This window comes from Capsicum annuum, chromosome 1 (assembly GCF_002878395.1).
Source record: "Capsicum annuum cultivar UCD-10X-F1 chromosome 1, UCD10Xv1.1, whole genome shotgun sequence".
Taxonomy (NCBI): domain Eukaryota; kingdom Viridiplantae; phylum Streptophyta; class Magnoliopsida; order Solanales; family Solanaceae; genus Capsicum; species Capsicum annuum.
The window spans coordinates 180,096,828-180,121,121 of record NC_061111.1 but is presented as its reverse complement, the minus strand read 5'-3'; the positions used below and the strand labels follow the sequence as shown (position 1 = coordinate 180,121,121).

The following is a 24,294-nucleotide window of genomic DNA, read 5'->3' as shown; positions in this document are numbered from 1 at the left end:
ACTTGATACACACCAATTCTCTTATGTTTATAGGAGTTGTGATTGAGAGGAAGAATAGAGATATTTGTTAATGGAAAACTTCTGAAAACTAATGAGGAAGTGGGGCCTTTTATTGTATGAATCGGAGGTAAACAGGGTGACTTGTTTTAACGCATATAACTGATGAAAAATAGAGAGGTGTATCTGGTTGGGGAACTCACGTTCTATTGGGGAAAATAACATATGGAAACTGATAACTTGAAAGTGTTTTAATTTCATGAAATAAAGTATAAAATTAATAGACAAAATTATCATTGAGATATCTCACAAAGCAATGGGCCTAAGATGTTACAAAAAGTGTTTTATGTTATATGGATTGTATCACTCCCTCCATTCTTGGTCAATTGTCCCTTTCTCGTTTTAGAGTCAAATTATGTAAACTTTAATAAATATTTTAAGCTATATTTCTTACAAATTGAAAAAAAGAAAAGAAAAATTGCAATTTATTGTATTTTTAATGTAGTTTTTGAATATCTAAATCTTAATTTTAAAATTAAATTATTCTAATCTAATTCAAGTTTGAAACTTAGTCAAATTGACTCACAAAATATGAGGAAAGCAACTAATATGGAATGGTGGAATACTAATAGTAGGAAGAAATAATCTTGTGCTAGCACTATTGTAGCCATTAGCACTATTGTAGCCATTACTATTTATAATGATGCATAATATATATTTTAAAAAAAATCTTATTTAATAAAAAAACACTTTTTTAAAAAAAATTAAGTATTGATCTTTATAATTTTAGAAAAATATTTTTCGAAAGTCTCAAGTGAAATAATAATTATCAGGGACAAAACTTACAATTATTTTTGAATGATCTTCATGCTAAAATATAACTTCAGTTTTCACATATTTTATTTTTTTTTTCTTTTTTTTTTGTTTTCATCTGATATCATGTATCCGCATTGAAATTCGACTAATTCGAATTCGCGCCGGGTAGGACCTCATTCGGGGGTAAGGCTCTCAACAGACTTTTCTCCGAACCCCATTCGGGGTAGTGCTCCCAACAGAGTTTTCTCCGGACCCCATTCGAGATAGCGCACCCAACAGAATTTTGGATAGTGCTCCCAACAGAATTTTCTCCGGACCCCATTCGGGGGTAGCGCTCCCAACAGAGTTTTCTCCATGTTCAAAGTAGAACTCTCAACCTCTGATTAAGGGTGGAGCAGTCTCATCCACTGCACCACAACCCATATTGATTAATTTTCTTTTTTTTCTAAATTTCAATAAAATACTATCTAAACCTTTAAAAAAGAAAATCTAAACCAACCAAGAAGTCCAAACAGAGAAATGAGAATGTTATGTTAGTTTTCACGTTTTCCCAAAAGCTGATAGAAATAATTCCAATCGAAAGGACAAAAATTTGGAAAAGTAGTACAGATTCAAGAAATCACCTCTAAAGAGTGTGTGTCCTACTAGTTTCTCTTCGAAATCCAAATTCCCCTCTAGGAATGAGGGAATTAGCTGAAAACTGCCTGAAGAAATCATAGCTGACATAGTCAATCTGCTGCCTGTAAAATCAGTAGGTCGATTCCGGTGTGTGACAAAACAGTGGCACTCTTTAATCTCAGGAACCAATACCCACAAATCATACAAGAAGCAGAAAAAATCTGCAAAATTTTACTCAAAAAAGAACGATTTTTCGACGAAAACTGTTGCTGATTCTCTGAATTCTGCTTCAGTAGATGTAAATCCTTTATTAGTTAATGAAGTTATAAAGAAACTCAGCAATTCAGGGTTTTGGCTTTATCATTCTTCCATTGGGCCGAGAAGGGTCGGGTTCGTGTATAATGCAGAGAGTTATCATGGTTTAATTGAAGCATTAGGAAAGATCAAACAGTTTAAAATGGTTTGGATATTGATTGATGAGTTAAAGAAAAAAGGGTTATTGAGTAAAGACGCGTTTGTACTTGTATCACGGAGATATGCCCGTGGGAGGAAGGTTAAAGAAGCTATCGAGGCGTATGAGAGGATGGAGAAGTATGGATTGATACATGAGGATCAAGAATATAATAGATTGTTACATACATTGTGTAAGAGTAGAAATGTTGGGAAAGCGCAAGAAGTTTTTGATAAATGGAAGGGAGGAAATTTAAGGTGGATATTAAGACATATACGATATTTTAGAAGGGTGGGATGAGGAAAAGAATTTGTTGAGGTTAAATTAAGTTTATTGCGAGATGAAGGCTGATGGCATTGAGCCTGATATTGTGTTATGGGATTATGATTCATTCTTATTGTAAAGTTAAGAAGTATTATGAGGCGATTGAGATGTTAGGGGAGATGGAAAAGAAGATTAAGGTGACGCCTCATGTCTATTGTATGATAATAAATGGTTTTGGGTCGGAGAAAAAGTTGGTTGAGACTGTGAAGTATTTGAGTTCTATAAGATTAGTGGTTTTGAGCTAGAGCTGTTCATGTATAACGCAATGGTAGGAGCTTATTGTTGGTCTATGTGTATGGATGATGCATATAGGTTAGTTTATGAGATGAGGAGATGTAAGATTGGTCCAAATACCTGAACACATGATATCATTCTTCACCATCTTAGTAGGGCTAGAAGAACAAATGAAGCGTATTCAGTGTTTCAGAAAATGAGCAATGATCCTGGTTGTGAACCGACTGTGAGCACATACGAGATAATGGTAAGGATGTTCTGCAATGAAGACCGCATATATATGGCTCTAAGGGTATGGGATCAGATGAAAGCTAAGGGAGTTCTTCCTGGAATGATTTCATTTTCCACATTGATTAACAGTTTTTACCGTGAGAATAGATTGGATGATGCCTACAGATACTTTCAAGGAATGCTTGATATGGGCATGAAACCTCCACTTCCCATGTTTGATAATCTAAGATGCGCACTTCTTGACGAGGGAAAAGAGGATACTGTTAAAGCTTTATGGAGGAAACTTGAGAAACTCAGGAAAAATCCTTTAGTTGGATAAAGACAGCTTAAAGATGTGAATCATTTTAAGCTGGTTGAAATTTATTGTACCATCTATGGTTTCACTATGTCCAATTCTTTTTTGTCCCATTTTTAAAGCTTTGTACCATCAATTGAACTCAGATGCTTCATTATGTCCATTTTCTTCTTTTGGCCCCTTTGTTATCTTTCATCCAGGGATGAATTTGATGAAAATATATCGTCAATGAGGATTCCTATAGCCTACTCAACTTGTTTGAGATTGAGATGTAGTTGTTTTTTGTTTCTTCTGTCATTTGTTATCCATCACTTCTCTAAGTACCTCAATCTACAACAACAACAGCAAGAGATTGTTTCCAAAAGACCCTAGTTGGTAAAAAAAACTCAGATTAAGCAATTCTAATCATTAATCAATTCAAAATCACTGTGTAATACAAAGAAAAGAAGAAACAGATGCAAAATAGTTAATCACAAATGTTTAGCGTTGCAGAAAGTTCAACATTCTCAATATCAACAATTGATTTGAACACATGCCAATTCTACAAACTATTTAGTAGTGTTTCAATTCTACAAACTCAAGGAATCTACAACTCAATCACTTAAAACTCAGAAACCATGACTAAACTTTTCCAAGAACCAGCAATTTCCAGTATCAACAGTGTAATTTCACCATCAATCTAACCTGCACCATCAAGAAATCACCAACTTATCATCAAAATGAATTCCGACACACAAAAATCTTGAAAGAGCAGAATCGATCAACGCACACACACGCACAAACAAAATCTCGAAAGACCAGAATCAGCAGAATAGATCAACACAGACACACACAAATGAGCAGAATCGATCATCATTCACACACACAGAGAAATGAGCAGAATCGATCAACACACACACACACACACAAATGAGCAGAATCGATCAACACACACACAAACAAATGAGCAGAATCGATCAACATTCATACACACAGGAATGAGCAGAATCGTTCAAAATTCACATACACACAGAATTGAGCAGAATCGATCAATACAAACACGCACACACAAATGAGCAGAATTGATCAGCATTCTCTCTCTCTCTCACACACAGAGAGAAATGAGCACAATCGATCAACATGCACGCACACACACAAAAACAAATAAAATCTCAAAAGAGCAGAATCATTAAACACAAAAAAAAAAAAAAAACATGAAAAGTCAGAATCGATCAACAGACAGAAACAATCATGAAAGAGCAGGATTAATCAAAACACACACACACACACACACAGATATCTTGAAAGAACAGAAAACCATTTAATCAAACAAGATGCTCGAAACAGACTTAGACAAAATTAAGGCACAATCGTGTTATACCTCAAAATTCACTACGATCAGGGGCGATAGAAACATCATTCATATCCTCAGGTTTACCAGGATCTTCCTCCATTTCATCATCAATCTCATCAGGTAATGGAATCAGACGCTGCAGCCCATGAACAACAAGCCAATCGTTGTAATACAAATCCGGATACGTAATTTCAACTCCATTAACAAAACTCACGTCATTAACCTTCGTTATCTTCAAACTCAACCCGTTTACATAGTTCTTAAACTCAGTTCCATTTAACATATCATTCAAATCAGTCCAGTACAGTACACAAGGCACCAAATGCCTCAAAAACAACTGCTGATACTCTGGAAAATCCCCGGAAAATCCAACAATCGCATCGTCTATCGGAGCAAATACCGTCAACTTCAACCCCGGATTCTTCATAAACCCAATCAGTTGCAACTCGAGAAACGACGAGATAATCAAATACCCCTTTGATTTCAATAACAACGACACTTCATAAAACCTCGAAAACGTATCAAACCTGATACACTGAGTCGAGCTCGGGTCGAAATTTGGATTCGGAGTCGCATTCGGACGAGTGAAATTCTGTACAAAAAAATCTTCAATCCGGAAAACTACAACAAACCCATCATCATATATCGATGAACCAATAATCTTCACATTGTTTATTTCAACTTGTAAATCAGAAGGAAAGCTCGTAACATAAATTGAATTTGATGGAGATAACGAAGGAATTTTAGATGCAAACGGAAGGGATTTAAGTGAAGATAATGAAAGAGAAACAGGGGAGAAATGAAGAAGTATATGAGAAAGTGAAGGCTGACCAAAATCAGCGAAAGAAGAATCGGGTGGAGAGAAAATGGTAAGGGAAGAGCCAGTTAATGAATTCTTAGCAGCGCGTGAGAGTACAGTATCATAAATGAGCTCAAGAGTGAGTGACATGGAAATGTAGCCGGAGTTTGAGAGAGTTTCCGCTGCGTTGATTAGAGATTGGGATGGTGGTGGTGGTGGTGGCGGCGGAGATTGGCCGGTGGAAAAGGATAGAAGATAAGCAAAGAAGAAGAAGGAGAAGGAGAAAAATGGTGAAATGGAAGCCATTGCTGTTGAGTTTTTTGGCTTTGTTTGTTTGTTGAGTTTTCAGTTATGGAGTTTGGGGGGGGGTTGAAGGGGATCAGAGTCAGTTATATAAGTTTGTAGAATTATACAAGTTTTACCCTTTAGTTTTGAGAATTACATATTGGTTCATAGGATTTAGAATAACGAGAGATAATTGTATAGTATTATTTTAATGCTTAAAAACTCAACGAATTAAATTATTCAATGAAGAAAAATTCATATTTATGGAAGAATCTTTTATAAGGTATGTCATAATTATTTGAAAGAAAATTTCTTTAATTGGTGTTGCATATCTTTATATAAGCTCGACTACATTTATATTTATTTCAAAAAGATTCATGTTGCGGGTAAAACTAAACACTCTCTATCCAACAAAATTAGTAGTGGTGACCTCTGGTTAATTATGAAAACGCCCATGGTTATGATTGTCGTAATGGCCTCAAGCATCAATAGTCATCGACATTCACTAATTTCAAATTTCATCTCTCAAAATATCATTATTTTTAGTAAAGAGTACTTTACCCTCAAAATAAAAGAAATTCATCATGAATTCAGATTTGTAAAAATACGAACCACCAATAGAAAATAAAGTAGATGTTTGGTCATGAGTATTTTTTCACTTTATTTAGAAAATTATTTCACTTTAGTGAAAAAAGTGAAAATTACAGTGTTTGGCCATGAAAATTTTAAATACAATTTGAAATTGAATTTTGGAAAAGTGAAAACAAGAAAAACTTGTTTTCACTTTTTTGACTGCTACTTCTCTCACAAAATTTTAAAAATAACTTTAATTTATACTCATAGTTAAACACAATTTCAACTCCAACTTTAATTCCAACTCCAAAAAATTATGTTTTCATAGCTAAGCAGGGTAAAAAGGTATCATTATGTATCTTTAAAAATGCCCGACTATTATTGGTTTGGTCTGATTTCTTTTTTGTGTTCGTGGGGCTTACTGATTTAGATTAATTTTCCTAATCACCATATTATCATATACAATGCTTAGTAAAGTACCACTAATGTACGTCTTTTTAGTAATGATATTCTTATGTCACTCCGTGCCTAACAAACTAAGGAAACATTTTCTATGTAATCCGAGTTTGGTTGACTAAATTTTTAAAATGTTGAATGCAGTGATAACCCCTGAAAGTATATAAATACGCAATAAAATGTTTCTGTTAGATGCTTTTATCTAATAATAATAATTTTAAAAAGAATAATCTGCATGTAACCTCAAACGCTTATTACATAGATAAATAATCAATATAAACTATGTCTTAGTCTTTAGTTATTTATACAAATCAACACTAATTTTAACGTATATGAAAAAAGGTGGTATATTTTGATGATTAGCTTATCAACGTAATGAACCCTTTAATGCATACGTTGGAAATTTTTGAAAATAATTGGAAGTGTTTTGATATTAAAAAATTTATCATATTCAAAGTTATTAATCACAAGTTCAGAATTAGTGTTAAAATAAAATTTAGCTATTAAATCCGAAAATGCGGGTAATTTCCATCAAGTTGAATTTAACCAATGAAATTGTAACACGTATCCTCCCCCACTTCCGGCTTAACTACCCTCCCTCACGTTGCAAACACCCATATTCTCAAAAATCAAAAACAGAATTTCGATTTTCAGCTATGGGAGCTCTGAAATACTTTTCTCTCTTTATCGTCGTTGCTTTTGCATCACTCTCCGCCACCATCTCCGCCTCCGTTTACCGTCGTTATCATTCACCGGAAATGCAATCGGTAACCAACGCAATACACACAATGTACAACAAAGGCTACATCGCTATGTCTGCTTTTACTGTGGGAATGCAGGATCACCTTTCCGAATGGAGCGAACGATACGACGTCACAGGATTCACTATATTTGCTCCGATTAACTCCGCTTTCATCTCTGATATTTCCGGTAACGTAGTAATTCCATCAGACGAAAAACTTTACCTTCACTGTTCCCCTGCTCGTTATAACTCTCTCTTTGCACTCCGTTTTAAGACCGAAATTCCGACGGTTTCTCATAAGTATAACCTCATCGTTACTAGCGGTTTACTTGATTATGATATCTCAATTTGCAACGTCAAAATCTCTTCTCCACCTATCTACGACGACGGTTATGTGATTGTTTACTCCATTGGACAACTCTTCAGCTTCAGCTCCGCCAAGGATATTGTAGCAGCGTATAGGAACAGCTCATCATATCGAGTCGTTCATGCAGAACTCTGAGGTAATTTTCATGGAAGCTTACTAATAAATGGCACTAATACTCAGCTTTTTTACACCAAAAAATTGTTTGGAAGTGCTTTAAGCAGTTGAAACTGAGATTTCTTTGTGGATATGGATCTCTGTATGTTTCTCTCTCTGTAGATTCTTCTGGTTTTGATATGGGACTCTTTGAGAAAGTGCTATTTTGATGAATTGAATTGATGAAGGTGCTTTGATTAGTGAATTTTGGTTTTTCTGTTGTTACAACCAATTATTCAGGGGAATCATCACGTATCAAGTACTTGGTCTAAACTTACATGGCACGATTTAAATTTTGAGAATTTTTTTTTAAAATTTATTCGGTCCGAATACGCGATGCTAGAAGTTTGAATATCGAAAATTGTTCGTGCTACATAAATTGAGACGGACTAAATAGCATTTGTTTGCTCAATAATGGACTCAAACTACTTCCTTGCAGGCTAATTTTTCATATGATATCGTGGTGCTATTTTTGTCTCCCAAAAAAAGTCATAACAATTGAGTTTTGGATTTCTCCAAAATCAGATAGCTTCATTTTCTGCTACTGCTTTAAATTTATCATTACTAGCAATTTCCTTAATTCTGAAATCTCAATTTGCTACGTCAAAATCTCTGCTCCGCCAATTTATGGCGGCGGTTATCTCATTGTTTACTCAATTAAACAAGTTTTCAGCATCAATTTCTCCATAAAAACAGAGGATTATAAGGACAGTTCATCAAATGGAATAATTCATGAAAAACTTTGAGCCAATTTTTGGATGCCCGATTACTGCTAAATGGTACTAATACTCTCCTTTTCGACTCGAAAAAAATGTTAGTTGTCTCTGTGAATTCTTCAGCATTTGATATTGAACTGTTTGAGAAAGTGCTATTTTGATGAATGGAATTTGATGAAGGTGCTTTGATTAGTAAATTTTTGTATTTCTGTTCTTATAACCAATTATAGTTCGTAACTCGTTGTGAATTTATACTCAAAGTTTAGAACTTCGAAGCTCAAAATTTCAAAGGTTGCAGCAGAAATTTGTACAGAGGGAGTAGTATTTAGTTGCTCAGAAGTTATTTCATTTATTAGCTTACTGTATATTGTAATCCGTCCTAAAAGTATGATCTATATGTAAAAGAAATTGAAAAGTTAATTTCATTGTCTAATAATTAATTTTTTTTTACTTCTCATTGGGAAATAGCCTCCAGAAGGTCCGCACATATTTTTCCTTTTCGAGATTTTATCTATAAAATTACATTGGGTATGTTGTGTATAGATAATAAAAAAACAAAAATTAAACAATCTAAATTATTCAATAAAAGGAAATTCAGATTTATCGAAGAAGCCTTTGTAATGTATGTCACAATTGTTTGAAACACCAATTCTTCTTTTATTTGTTTTTTCATCTGATATTCGATATCAGCATTGGATCAGATTAAATTGACATTCCTGCTGAAAAAATTCACAAAAATAAAAAAATACGAAGTGTTATGTAGCTTCAATTATAAATCTCTCCGCTTAATATTAAAAAATCTAAAATTTGAGCTCTCAAAATAAAATTGTTTTTGGCAAGATCTGCTTTTCTTTTAAAATAAAATTTTTTGATGCGAATCTAAATTAGTGAGATTTTACACGTGGACCAAACAAAAAGACCCATTAGATATTCTTATTTCTGAGGTTAAATATTTTGTGTTTCTTGTATTATGGAAATCCTAACGGTTTGATTTGTTACGTCAAAATCTCTCCTCTAGCGATCTATGACGATTGACGATGGCTATGTGATTGTTTACTCCATTTACCAAATCTTCAACATCAGTTTCGCCAAGGACATAACAGCAGGGCATAAGGAGACCTCATCATATGGAACAACTCGGGTAGATTGAGAATGCTGAGGTAATTTTCAAGGAGGATTGCTGATAAATGGAACTAATACTCTCTTTTTTTACTCGAAAAAATTGTTAAGAAGTGCTTTAAGCAGTTGAAACTGAGATTTGTATTTACTGTCTCTGTGAGTTCTCTGGTTTTGGTATTGAACTATTTGAGAAAGTGCTATTTTGATGAATTGAGTTGATGAAGGTGCTTTGTTTAGTGAATTTTGCTTTTTCTGTTCTTACAACCAATTTCAGTTATATAAAGATCATATACGAGGGAATCATCGTCTTTTAAGTACTAGTCTATCTCAATTTACATGACACAATTAAAATTTTGAAAAAGATATAGAGCGTCTACGTTCGAATGCGTGGTCAAAGTTTACAGATTTGAATCTTGAAATTTCAACTTTGATTTTGAACTGTTGGAGGATTGAGGAAGTGTTAGTTTGATCGATTGATGAAGGTCTATTGATTAGTGAATTTTTGTAAAGATTGATTCTTACAAGTTACAGCAATTACAGTTATAGCAGATCAAGTATAGGGGAATCATCTATCATTTTATTTGCTCAAATATCTTAAAAATCTGTCTAAACACACTACTCAACAACAAAAAAAAATGTTGCTCCGTCGGTTCTCATGTTTTGTTTCCCGGAAGATAATTTGAATTATTTTTGAAATTCGAGTTGAATAGATTAATTTCATATTTTAGATTTAAGAAATTTGGATGTTCGAAAATTAAACGAGCAATACTATATGACGAAAATATACATCTTAAGATGTTGGACAAAGTTTATGTAGTTTGATTCTAAAGAAACGAAATTGATAAGTAAAAGCGAAAGAAAAATATCTACTTTTTTTTTTTAATCTAAATGCACCCTTTTATTGAAACTTCAAAATCAGGATACAACTTTGTAGTAATCATTCCTGTACTAAATTGAGAGTCTAACATGCCAGGCTCTATTAACTTTGTATTCACAAATGTGAATTAATGAGATAAGTAACTTGACTTTTCCTTTCATGGCGGTTCAAACTCAGTCTTTGTTACCTTCATTAGTCTGATTATGAAAGATGCAACCCCCATTCTGTCTAGTTGTAGAAGTCTTCTTACCGATCTTGGTATAATCTGAAAGTTTGCATATATCTTACTTTGTTTGTGCACATGGTTGATTGATGCAAGTTTGTCTGCCACTTTGTTTGCTTCCCTATAGCAGTGTTGCACACTTATTCTCATTCTTTTGACATCTTTCTTAATTGCTGGTGTTTTTGTCTCTCCCTTTATACAGTTTATCAATAATTTAGAATCAACCTCTACTATAATCTTCGGGAGACCTTCCACATCTGCTAAGTCCATTCTATATTGAAGTGCCTTGCTTTCTGCCCAATTATTTGTTCCTTTCTCAAGGTATATGGAGAATACAATAGAACCTTACCTTCACTGTCTCTGATAACGTCCCTACTCTATATTCTCCTCGACGACAACTTCCATCCGTGTTAATTTTATGAAATTGCTGTGGTGGCTTATACCAACTCACATTTTTTGTTGTTTTGTTCACCATAGGCTTATCAATGAGATTGCGTAAAAGCTCCCAGGAGGCGGGTAATTTGACCTTTTCAAACTTTTGTTCAGTGAGGTCGATTATGTCTTGCAAAATTGCCTTCTCTAATCTGATTTTTATGGTTTCTCGGTCCCATATTTGTCTGCGCATCTTGATCTCCATAGTTCCCACATAATCAAGCTCGGTACATTCTTTACCATAAATGATGAGATTCTATTCCATGTCTTGTGTCCCCACCATTGAATAAGCATTTGTCTGAGATGAACTCCCCTGACATGGATTCCAAATAGGCTCAAAAATTTATTCCAAATTTCATTTGCAAAATTATCCGAGCAAAAAAAATGTTCATTAGATTCCAATTCCAATATCGGTGGTGTGCAAAAACGACATTTTACCTTCATATTTTGCCCAAACTTTGCAATCTTAGCATCCGTTAATTACCTGTCACGCATTGCTCTCCATGTCACGAAAGCTTTCTTAAATGGTAGTGATTTTTGCCAAACCTTTGCTTCTACTGTCGATACCTCATTTTTCTTCCTCAATTGTTCCCATGCTGAAGATACTGAGAAGGGTCCAGTGCTAATAGCTGTCCAAATTGCTCTATCTTTACCCTTATGTGTCAAGTACAATTGGTGTTGTTCCTTTATTTCCACTACTTTTGCATTTAGTTCTACCTCCACAGGATTCTATCACACTCCATCATTATTCATATCTTTCAACAATATATCTTTTATCGCAATGTGTCCATCTATCATGTCAGCTAGTGCTCCTGGTTTTGTCCAATTGTCGTACCAAAAAGAAATATGACCTTCCCCGGGTAACCACAATATATTCTTCTCTACTTCTTCTCTAAAATTGCACAAAGTTTTCCAAAAATGGGACTGGCCCGATTTTCATTTTACGGTAACTGGATGCGAGTCTGGGAAATATTTTGCCTTCATATAGTCTCCCCAAAGTGAGTTTCCTGTGCACAAATTTCACCATGCTTTTGCATTGAATGCCTTACAAACATCTCTCAGGTTTCGAAACTGCGCTTCCCCTTCTTTGTACGAAAAACATAACGAGTTCCATTCCACCCAATAATGTCTTTCTTGACCATCTGATGTACTCCAAAAAAAGGTTGCCAAGATTCTATCAGGTATGTGAATATCCCTTTAGGAGGGTTAATAGCCACCAAGAGATGTGTGGGAATGGACTGTAATACATGCCAAATTAAAATCGCTTTTCCTTCTGGTGATAGAAATTTGTTTTGCCATCCTTTTGTCCTTTCTGTAACCTTATTGATGATGTCTGAGTAGTATGTCAGTCTTTGATGTCCTATTATTAATGAGCAACCTAAATACTTTATAGGAAAAGGTTTATATTGTATCCCTGTGTTTCTCGCTACTTTGTGTTTAATCCAAATTGGAGTTCCTGAGGCAACCATGAAGTAACTTTTGTTTTTATTTATCTCTTGCCCTGAGGTAGCTTCGTATGTGGCCAAGGTCTTCATAATTCATTTCACACTCTATTTTTCAGTACTCATGAAATTTATTATATCGTCTGCAAAGGCCAAGTGGTTAATCTATGGTCCAGTGACAGACATAAAGTAGTCTTTGTATCCCCTTTGATCTTGTAAGTTCTTCAACATTATGGAGAGTAACTCTGTACTGAGTAAAAATAAAGATGGGGAAAGTGGGTCTCCCTGTTGCAATCTATTCTCCGATTTAAAGAAACCGTGTCTCTAACCATTAACAATCGAAGAGTACCAATTATTTGAAATGTGTCTGCGAATTAAGTCTATCTATCTTTCTAAGAAACCCAGCCTTCTCATCACTTCATATAGATATGGCCAGGATACTCTGTCATATGCCTTGGCCATATCCAATTTCATTACTACATTATCTCCCTTCTTGGGCTTGTGGACGTCTTTAATGATCTCTTGAGCAAGCATTATAATCTCTGATATCATTCTTCCCTTAATGAACCCAGATTGATTGACCAAGATGATCTTAGGGAGAATTTTGTCCATCCCAGAGTTTAAGATTTTTGACATTATCTTACTGGACACATTACATAGGCTTATTGGCCTGAGATCTGTCTAGTATTGGGGAAATTCCACCTTTGGCAACATTACAAGGCATGTATGTGTGAAAATTTTTGGAATATTAGCCCCCTTTCAAGAATGCTTTGACGGCTTCAAACACATCTTGAGCTATCACAAGAATGCTTTGACGGCTTCAAACACATCTTGAGCTATCACATACCAACATACTTGATAAAATAGTGTGTTTAGTCCATCCGGACCCGGTGCACTCTCTGGATTAATACTAAAAACACGATCTTTGACCTCTTCTAGCATTGGTATCTCTGTAAGCATATTATTCTCTTCCTCTGTAGACTTTAGACTAATGCAGTCTAAAACTATATCGTCACCTGATGCCTCCCTATGTTCAAAGATTTTTTGAAAGTATTGAATGGTTGTCTCTGCAATATCGTCATTGCCTTCTCTCCATAACCCATTTTCATCTTGTATTTTCTGAATATCGAGTTCTTTTTCTTCTCCCTTTTATCACGCTATGAAAATATGATGTGTTTTTGTCCCTGTCTTTCAGCCCGTTTGCTTTGGCTTTTTGTCGAAGCACTGAGTCCTGTAATTTGAGGAACTGAATATATTTTGCTTTTTTCTCATTCATCTCTACTCTTATATCAGGAACTCTATCTCTTGCCTGAATGTTTTCCAAATTTTCAATTTCATGCTCTAGTCTCCTTGGTTTTTCATATATATCGCCAAACGCTTGTCATGACCACTCACTCAATTTTTTACAAGTATTCTTTATCTTCTGATGTAGTCTCCACATAGGGTTACCATTTACTTCCTCCTCCCATGCATTTTTGACAACAACTTTAAAATCCTTGTGTTCAACCCAAAAATCCAAGAATTTAAAGTATCTCGTACCTATATTTACATTCTTCTTCAAGTGATAAATAGTGGTGCATGGTCCGAGCATGTTCTTAGTAAATGTTGTGCCAACATATCTGCCATAATATCTGCCCATTTTTCATTGATCAACAACCTATCTAGGCTTTTCCATATTGTTTTGGGAAAACCTCTATTATCACTCCAAGTATATTTGTTTCCCTAAAAGCCCGTATCTCTCATTCCACAATCGTCCATACAGGTTTGAAAATCAAAACTTTTTTCGATCCTATACGGTTTACCTCCAAGTTTTTCATCTGCTTCTAATATGACATTAAAGTCACCAACCACCCCCCAAGGGCCTTGAATTATATTTGCCCATCTCCTTAGGTCCTCCAAAAGCAATCTTCGCAACTCCGTAGAACATTCATCATATACTATGGTGAGGTGTATTGGAGTCTGACAAAGCTTAAGTGAGAACTCTGCAAGTAACTTGTTGCTCAGTGTCTTCTAGAATGTGTAGATTCAGATCATCCGTCCAAAACAACCATATCTTATTGTTACAGTTGCAAAAGAAGTGTTGAATGCCCAACTTCATTCTATATCTTTGAATTTTTATTGCTTTGACCATTGGTTCTTGAATAGCCAAAAGTGGGATGTTGAATTGACTTTATAAAGATTTTAGTTTTACCTATGCGTTTTGTGAGTTCATCCCCCTAATATTCCATTAAAGTGTGTTAAACATTGGACACATTAGATCAGGATTCTTTTGTGATTATCGTGCTCTTTCTTGCTATGAAGTTTATTCATTCAATAAATAGCTTTTACTCCTATCAAATATTCTCCCCGTTCTAAAATATTTTTGTACAGTTTTTTTTTTGAAAAATCAAATATGATGAACTTTGACCAATATTTAAAATGTGATTTTAAAATTATATTGATATTTGAAATTGTAATTTATAGTACTTTTAATATAGTTTTTGAATAGTTAAATTTTAATTTTAAAGTATCAAATTAATCTAATCTAATTTATCTTTGAAAAAGTCAAATCGACTCTCAAAAAAGTATATATATATATTCTCATGTTTGAGTTTAAAATTTTTGTAATTCTTATATTATTAAAAAAAAAAAAAAGGACAGTCCAATCCAATGAAGCTTCCGCTATGTGTGGGGTTTGGGAAAGGGCTAGACCACCACAAGGGTCTATTGTACACAATCTCACCTTATGTTCTGCAAGGAGATGTTACAACGACTTGAGCATGTGATCTCCTGATTTGAGTTGCTCGGACTCGAATGCGGGTGTCCAAAATGGGTGCAGATCCTAGATTCGAATCCGTTAAAATTTAAATTTTAAGATTCAGGGATGCGAATTCGATTATGGATATAGGTGCAGGGATTCTGCTTTAACAAAATCAAATACTATTACTTTTAAAATTTTAATTAGAAGTACTATTAAGAATTTTGTTACTATACGTACTATTAGGAGTACTTTTTTAATTAGGAGTACTATATAAATATATATTATTTTACTATAAATATTGAGTTATTTTATATTCTAAAGAACAAAAAATATAATATGCCGACATTGTCTCTTTTTTCCACAAGACGTCGAAATCATTGTTTCTTCCCCCAAGTTACTCGATCGTCGCGAAGTTGTAAAATACACATATGACAGTCTCTTTCTTCCTAGCTGAATTAGAAGGACAGTCTTTTTTAGTTGCCAGCCAAACTAGAAGTATGATTGTCTATTACAGTCACCGGCCGATCAGAAGTACAAAGGTCTCTTACAGTCGTCGATGAAGTTACAAAGGTCTCTTACAGTCGTCGGTGAAGTTATCAATTGGGCTTTTTCCAAGTAAGTTGCCGGTCAAATCTCAATTTTTTCGTAAAATTTATCTTGATTTTGGTCAATGTCTCCGAATTCATTTGACTGAATCTGAGATACACCCATCACCTGCACCAGTGTCGTTGTCACGTCGAGACGGGTTTGGCAACATAGCTCCTGATCACATACAAGAACTCTAGTTGATTATATTTTTTATATTATTAGAACTAGATAGCATATATATATATATGTTGTTTATACATTATATATTTACGTTAACTGTATATTGACATATTTACACGTTCTTACAAAATTGATTTGTAAAGGGAAAATAGTAACACGATTGGTTGCTACATTGGTGTCAGTCATCTTGTCGTTCTTGATTATTGCTGAGACTGCATGACGTCGTAGTTGACACATTACCTGTTATTAAGAGAAGAATGCTTTAAGTTGTAGATACAGAGTGAAATAAGAGTGGATTATGTGAACTCGAAAATAAAATAAATCAAGAAATGAATAAAGTGATCAAAATAGGTCATCTCTTTAATAAGTTATCAAAATAGGCTAAACTTAATAAATTATTACGTTTTATACTTTTTTCTTAACGGTAATGTAGCGGTTGTGTACAGTGAAAAATTATTTAAAAAATCTAATAAATTATTACGTTTTACAATTCTTTTTGTAAAACGTAACAAATTATTACGTTTTACACGAAAATAAAAAAAAAACAGTGTATTGTCCAATCAAAAGTCTTATATCTACTTTTTATCAAATTGAGTCTTACGCCATTTAATTGTTATTTTTTTGATCTTCTTACGAGAAATCTAAATTTTATAAATAAAGGATTTGAAAAATTATTATTTTTTAATTGATCTTATAAATAATCAAGAAAGCTTAACTCCTCAGAAATTCTCCCAGACATGCAAAAAAAAAAAGAAAAAACTTTTTAAAAAATTATCGGTGAAATTTAATTGTGTTCTATTTTTCATATATTATAAAAATGGAAAAAATGAGTTAAGGAGTGGGAATCCAATTGTTTTGAAGGAAGGGAAAGAAACAAATCTTTCATTCTTTGTTTGATTACTTTATTTATTTCTTGGCTTCTTTTGGTTCCGATTTTGGATTATGTTTAGCTGTGTCGCGTACCTTGTCAAAGTATCAGCCATCATACTTTTCACAAAGGACAAGGCAAGGACAAAAAGATGGCAAAACTCCGACAAAAAGTTTTTAAAAAGCTAACAATGGAAATAGGCAGAAAAGGTCAGCAGTAAGAGTGTGTGTGTGTGTGTATATATATATATATATATATATATATATATGGTGTTGCAAATGACTCGAAGCGAAATAACTCGAATGATTCGAAGTTCGTATAAGGACTTGTTTGTCCTTTGGCTCCAAAACCGGCCTTCTTTCCCTCCAAAAATGCAAAACCACCTTTGATTGTTTTTTTTATTATTCACAACAAACTTCTTCTATACTCTTTTACTTTACTCTTACATTTCTCTTCATTATTTCATTTTACTTTAATCTATTAGATTTATCTTAACTATTTCACTGTACTTTCTCATTAATTATTATATCTTTTATGGTATAATTGTGGTGTAATGGATCATAATGATGAGAATAGTCAATTAAGAGCAACATTAAATGACGTTTTAGGATTGGAGAAAAGTGATAGTTTACTTCATGATGAAGATTCATATGGTGGCTATGGTGATGGTCCAGAATTTAGATAGTGACGCTGAAGACCTTCAAAACTTGGTCGATGAGGAGATGAATAGGTCTCATCAATCAGATCAAGATGAATATTTAAGTGATTCTGACGGCGAGGAATATGATCATCAGGAGGATGGTGTTGACGAAGAGGAAGCCACAATGTATGTGATAGCTACACCGACGACCAATATACCACAGTCCCTATTGTGGCATGTCATTTTGTAGTGTACAATCTGCATTCTTATTTTACAAAGAACACAGTCGATTGACTGGTTTTGGCATTGTCGAGAAAAGTGCAAAAAAAATAGGTGGTCAAATAAAGTATGTGACATTTGGGTGTGATAAGTGCCGAAAACCAAAAGCTAGAAATCAAAGAAAAGGGCAGATTACAAAGCTAGAGTTAACTATCATGTGATGAATGATGGTTCGTGCATTGCGACAATGGTATTTTAGAGCACAATCATGAATTAAATCTTGCACTGTTACGTTTTTTGCCCTGCTGGAATTGAGCATGACTTCGAAGAGAAGTCTTGTAGCGCACGACATTGTGGGTCTAAGGCTTTCAAAGAGCATAAGACTCTTGGAAGTCAAAACTGAAGGCCTCAAAAGAATTACGTGCACTCCCAAGGACTGTCGAAACTACATTCTTTAGCAACAGAGACTCTGAACACTTTTCACCGATATTGCCGCATTACACAAATTCCTTTTGGAAATGCAGGCCAAGGATGAATTTTTTTTAATTGTATAGCCTTAGATAATACTAGGAGACTTTGAAATGTCGTGTGTGTGCGCACACATTACAAGGCTGCCTACCGCGACTTCAGCGATGTCATATATTTCGATACAACCTACCTCATGAATTAATGGTTCATGCCATTTGCTTCATTTATTGGTGTTAATTTTCATAACCAATCCATACTTCTAGGATGTACTTCGATCACGAGTGAGGACATCGAAACATATGTGTTTTTATTCAAAACTTGGCTTGCGGCCATGGGCGAAACCTCTCTAACAACTATCCTCACAGATTAATGTAGAGTATTAAGGCAGCCATTTATGAGGCGCTGCTAAATGTTGTCCACAGATATTTCATTGGGCACATCTTTACTAAGCTAGCTGTAAAGATTATGGGGGTGAGTAATTATAAGCGAGCCAAGGCTCACTTCAAAGCGGTCATCTTTGACAACATTGTCATTGCCGAATTTGAGGAAAAATAACATGCTTTCGTTGATGAATATGACGTGGTTGGATGAATTTGGTTCCAAATTCTTTATTCGAAGTGGTCTAAATGGGTTTCCGTATTTCTCAGCACTACTTTTGGGCTGACATGATGTCCTCGCAAAGGTGTGAGTCAATGCATGCCTTCTTTGATGGCTACATCAGTGGTCAAAGCCCTATAAAGCAATTTGTTGAGTAGTATGAGGTTGCCCTTAGGTTTAAATATGATAAAGAAATAGAAAGCTAAACTAGTGAAAGAAAGCAACTTGTACGATCTGCCACCGCATTCGATTGGGATATTCAAACTTATGGCCACTACACCAGTGCTATTTATAATTTCTTTAAGGTGCATGTTGCAAGGCTACCTCATTGCGAAATAGAAAGGCATGTCAATTTCGATGCGGTAGAGGGAGTTGAGGTATACAATGTGACAGATCTTTTGATACGCATTGATTATCATAGAGATAATTTTGTCTTTACCGCGGGTATCGTCTAGACAATCAATATATTAAATAGGATTGCAAGTCCTTCGCAAGGGAAGGGATTGCATGCTGCCATATTTTGAGGATGATGACTTTCAAAAGGATTCGCCTGTTTCATGATAGATATATACTTCATTGCTAGAGGAGAGACATATTCTACCCACACTTGAGTAAATTCTTCCCAGGAGGGTATCCAACAATGATAGATGAGTACCGATAGTACAATGCGCTGAAAAAATGATTTGATAGAAATTGTGACATCGCTTTGAGTGTCTCATTAGATGTAGGGACTTGAAGAATGTTTTGAAAGCTCGTTTTAAAGCGTACTTGGACTGGGATGATGACATGGATGTCCCTAACATTCCTGATTCGGACTCTAATAGTGATGCAATATTCATAAATCCGAGAGAAATTTGCTCACGTGGAAGGCCCCAGATAAATAGAAATAGATCTTCGCGTCAAAACATCTTTGGGGGTTCCAGATACTATGATGTATATGATGAAGATCAAAGCAGCCAAGGTAGGAGTGGCGGTGGCAGACGGGGTCTTAGAGAAAGTAGAGGAGGTGATGTGTGGGGTGGTAGAGGAAGTAGAGGCGATGATGCAAATGTAAGTAATCATCCTACAGTCTATCAGTTTTTGTAGTAGGATGTTCCATCTCCTTAATCTCTCTCGTATTTGTTTTTACTATGATGTATGATCTTTTTTAACCTAATCTATATGTAGAATTTTTAAACTTTTGGGAATAAGTGCTAGAAGTTGATTATTACGACTATTTTATGTTAGATAGGAGTATCACATTTAACCAAATCGTATGCCATTTTATTATACGGGCATGAGATTTTCAGCCTCATTATGCATTATAGAGGAAAGAAATATATTATTGATGTTGTAAAATCTTAAAAAAACACCTTAAAAGATGGCAAAAGTATGCTCAATTTGGTTGCTTAATTAAGTTAAACCCCACCATTGCAATCGTATGTAACTGTTTTGTAACAAGTCAAATGAAAAGGGGATCCTTGTCATTCCCCATCAAATTTGAAAGAGTTAGAAGATCAAAATCAACAGAAATAATGATATCCAAGTAGACATTTAGTGAAATTAAAGAGGGGGGATAGAAATTTTTCTTGTGTGAGCCAACTACTACCCCTTCATAGTCGACTTGCCTGCAGATCAGAACACTTTGCAAATAGATTAAATTCAAAACAGTTAAACAGGAAAGTAACAAGAAGTTTTCATAACTAAGCACAACAAAAGGAAATTGTCAGATAGTAAAAACTATCCAGCAAAAGGAAATTGTCAGATAGTAAAAACTATCTTTACAACCTAAAAACATAAGGGACAAGACCCCCTTTTGAAAGAAAAGTTCACAATTCACCGTTTCACCAGAAAGTAGGTGGAAGTGTTAGGCATGTTTTGACATAAGTTACCATAAGATTTTTCAACGTTCTTAACAAAGGAAGAGAAGGAATTTTGAACACAAACAGCCAGATCATCATTTGAGGAAGAGAGTTGGGATTTCAAGGAGTCCATGCAAGAGAGCACTCGAGAAAACAGCTTGACTTCTTCTTGTTTAAGCCTATCAAGCCCCAGCCTAAGCACACCTATTTCAGAGCTTGTACTTTTCCCAAGGTCTAAGAGCTCGTCAGTAGACACTTGGAGTTGCATGATACCTTCCTCGATAGCCTTGAACCGCTGCTTAAATTTTTTAATTTCCTTCATCAAAGAGGCAGAGGGGTTAGAGACAAGCTTAATTGCCTTCAGAAGCTCACCCTTCGAACGGGCAAACTCCTTTCTGCACCACTCATCTTCCGCCAAGACATATCCTATACTGCTGAAAGTTATAGAATCACAAGTTGCAGCAACTTCTACAGAGAGGTAGGCGGAGAGATCGATGGAGTAGAACAAGAGGATACGGGTGATAAACAGTCTGTATGGTAAACTACCCAAAGCATTGGCTTCTTTGCGCTCTCAAGAATGTATTCTTGTATCCAAGTTGCCCAATTTGTTTTGATCTTAACCAGACAGTACAACACAAAGACATCACGACTTATAGATCTTTTTTTGGGAATCAGAGTGGTGGCAACAATATGGGCCATAATGAGGTATTTGAAATAAAGAGACAAGGGACCAAGTTGGTTGAAGAAGAGTCAGAATCAGATAAAAACTTCTTGGCTTCCTCAAAGCCCACCTCAAAATCCTCGGGCCAGTTATTGTTCATGAAGGGTACCACACCGAAGTACTTGGTGTCAAAAATATTTTCAAATAGAAAGTTATTCAATACAATTCTTGTGCCTAGCACAAGAGTCTCGAATTCTCCACTATCAAGTAAAATCGGAGATTAGCATAAAACATGCATACTGGGTCTTCGTAAACTAAAAGTCCATTGAGGCAAAAATGTAAGGACAAATCTTGACATTTGAAGAAGTGATTGACTTTGTAAGATGCTTCTTTTATAATATTAAGATTAACGATGCGACTGGGAATGATGGAGCGATTTTTGTAGGAAAGGAATTTTGCTCTGTGAAAGTTTATCCAGAATTGGTGCATCTCTTTTGGAGGGAGCGGGGTAGAGGGATTAGGATAAGGTTTCATGGAGGAGACGAAGCTAGAAGGCGTTCATCGTCTCTTGAGGAGAATGGACTAAGACAAGGACTCATCGGAGGATTTTGAAAGAGGAGCAGGACCATCGGAAGAAATTCTAGAAATATTAGCCATGAAGTGGGTTCTTGTCATGAGAGAGAGAAAGATGAGATTTAAAAGAGGAGAGAGAGAAAAGGGGAGCCAGTTAAGAGAACCTGGGAAGGCGACTGTTTGGAGAGGATAGGAATAGAGAAGTCAAGAGGTATGAAGTGAATGGGATTAGATGGAAGTGAAAGGACATAGCATGGGGAAGAGTGAGGGGCAGCAGAGGAGGCGTGGGAAATAATGAAATAATGATGACAACTTTTTTAAAAGAGGTTTTACTTATGGTAAAAAAAAATGAGACCAAAAGTAACATACTAAAGGATTTTACTTATGGTAGCAAAAATATGACATAAAATTCCTGTACTTTTGGTCACATTTTCGATCATAAAAATAATGATATCCAAGTAGACAGATAGTGCAATTCTAGAGGGGGGTGAATTGAAATTTTTCTTCTGTGAATCAATTGTTTTCCCTTCACAGTCGACTCATTAGAAGATCAAAATCAACAGAAATAATGATATCCATGTAGACAGTTAAATCATTAAATAATTGAATTAATCAACTTTCAAATAAGTGAGAACCAATATGTCAAAAATAAAAAGACATAAAAACGCAAAAAGTAGACAAACAAAGCATGGTAAAATTATTTGTTGTGACATATATGGAATATTATTCAACTTTACAGTAATAGAACTAGTATCGCTCTTATGTCACCAATTTATAGGCATCACTTCGTATTTCCTCAGCTCACTGATCCTTGGTCACTTCTCTAAACAAACAACCTTTCTTTCATTAGTCTCCACGTGAACTCCTCCAAACTGAACCCTTAGTGAAACTACTTCTTCTTTGAAAACCACCTCTATTGACTTTGTTTACCAGTCAGAAAACCTCATCCTACTCACTATCATTCTTACACTATAGAAGAAACACAATTATCTTTCACATTTTGTGTAGTATAAGAATTATTGTGGGTAGGATGAGTTTTTTTATCGGGTGAACAGTGTAAAAAGATATGGCTTTGGAAGAGGAAGTAGTTACAGAGAGGGTTCAATTTGGAGGAGTTCACGCGGCGACTGATGAAAGACATACTATTTGTTAAGAGAAGTGATCAAGGATTAGTGGGCTAAAGAAACACAATGTGATACCTATAAATTGGAGACATAAGAATGATAGTTGTTCTACTACGATAAAGTTCAATAATATTCCATATATGTCACTACAAATAATTTTACCATGCTTTTTTTGTCTACTCTTTTGCATTTTTTTAGTTTCGACATATTGGTCGTCGCTTATTTGAAAGTTGATTAATTCAATTATTTAATGGTTTGAGTCTGTAGTTACATAGCATTAGTGTTGTTATTCAGTGATATTATCACTCTTCTGAAATTGATGGCGAACTACAATAATCCCCTTTCCATTTTAATTATTGTAAAATAGGTACACACGATAGCTAGCTGCACACATAAGTATTAAAGTATTGAAGCATTGAAGGTCATCAATCAAAAATTTGGACTATTAGATTAAAGAGATGAAAATGGTAGGACTACCAAGAGTCATTAAGAAACATACATTTATATGACAGATATATGATATGCAAAGTTCAATAAATAATATAGAATATTGTGGATAACAGATAATTAGTCTTTATTTTTTGTAATTATAAATTTCTAATTACAAAACTGTAGAACTAAGGAGGCCCAACAGCAGCACCCCTCTAAGTAGGATATTAACAACTTAATGTCCAACCAAGATAATGCATATATTTGTGACCTGAATCTGGACTTGTAAGAAAATATTTGTTCCCTCCCCATACACTCCTAATTAATTGCCTTATTCCATTCCCATGTATGCCTAACTAACTGGGAGAGTCTTTTTAAAATCCTTCTCTATTTCTTAATCTCTTTTCAAAGAGGCATGTCTTCTTAATTCCCTTCTTCATCTCGTAATCTTCTTTCAAAGAGATGCCTTGCCTTTCTCTTTCTCTATTTAATAACTCTATCTCTGTTGTTTAATAACTTAAGCAAGACTAGTAACATCTAAGAGCAAAAGATTATCAAACTTATCGCTAGTATATATGGATGATAATGATTCATGTTACAACCTGGAGTTCAGGTGCGGCCACGGCTATGTCTTGCCGATGAAGACTTGTTGGGATGCCTGAAATCCTGGAAAACAGTATTGGACTTGTCCGCTATACAGTGTAAGTTGTCTATTCAAAGTAAAATTTAAGCTCATCTTTTGTGTCTAGTTTTTACTTTCCTAATTCGTATGTTAATGGATTTTATTAATACTGCAGCGCCCCCAGGGTTGCAAATTTTTTCTTTGGAGAGATATGGAAATTTGTCTCCGATCGTATTTCGCTATCTCCAAACTTGTTTCTCG

At 34.8% G+C, this 24,294-nt stretch overlaps 2 protein-coding genes and 1 pseudogene across 2 annotated transcripts; 2 read left to right on the top strand and 1 right to left on the bottom strand.

Moving 5' to 3' along the window:
- Positions 1-1,510: 1,510 nt before the first annotated feature.
- LOC107853283 lies at positions 1,511-3,228 on the top strand (annotated as a pseudogene).
- A 188-nt stretch (positions 3,229-3,416) lies between these two features.
- Positions 3,417-5,443, bottom strand: LOC107853284 (putative fasciclin-like arabinogalactan protein 20). Its single transcript, XM_016698279.2, has 2 exons — positions 4,327-5,443; positions 3,417-3,650 (listed from the first exon to the last, which is right to left on the bottom strand). Exon 1 carries the CDS (start codon positions 5,402-5,404, stop codon positions 4,328-4,330), a length of 1,077 nt encoding a protein of 358 aa, XP_016553765.2. The 5' UTR covers positions 5,405-5,443; the 3' UTR covers positions 3,417-3,650; position 4,327.
- Positions 5,444-7,048: 1,605 nt separating this feature from the next.
- LOC107853286 (putative fasciclin-like arabinogalactan protein 20) lies at positions 7,049-9,732 on the top strand. Its single transcript, XM_016698281.2, has 2 exons — positions 7,049-7,657; positions 9,409-9,732. The coding sequence occupies exon 1, from the start codon at positions 7,069-7,071 to the stop codon at positions 7,654-7,656; it is 588 nt and encodes a 195-aa protein (XP_016553767.1). The 5' UTR covers positions 7,049-7,068; the 3' UTR covers position 7,657; positions 9,409-9,732.
- Positions 9,733-24,294: the final 14,562 nt, after the last annotated feature.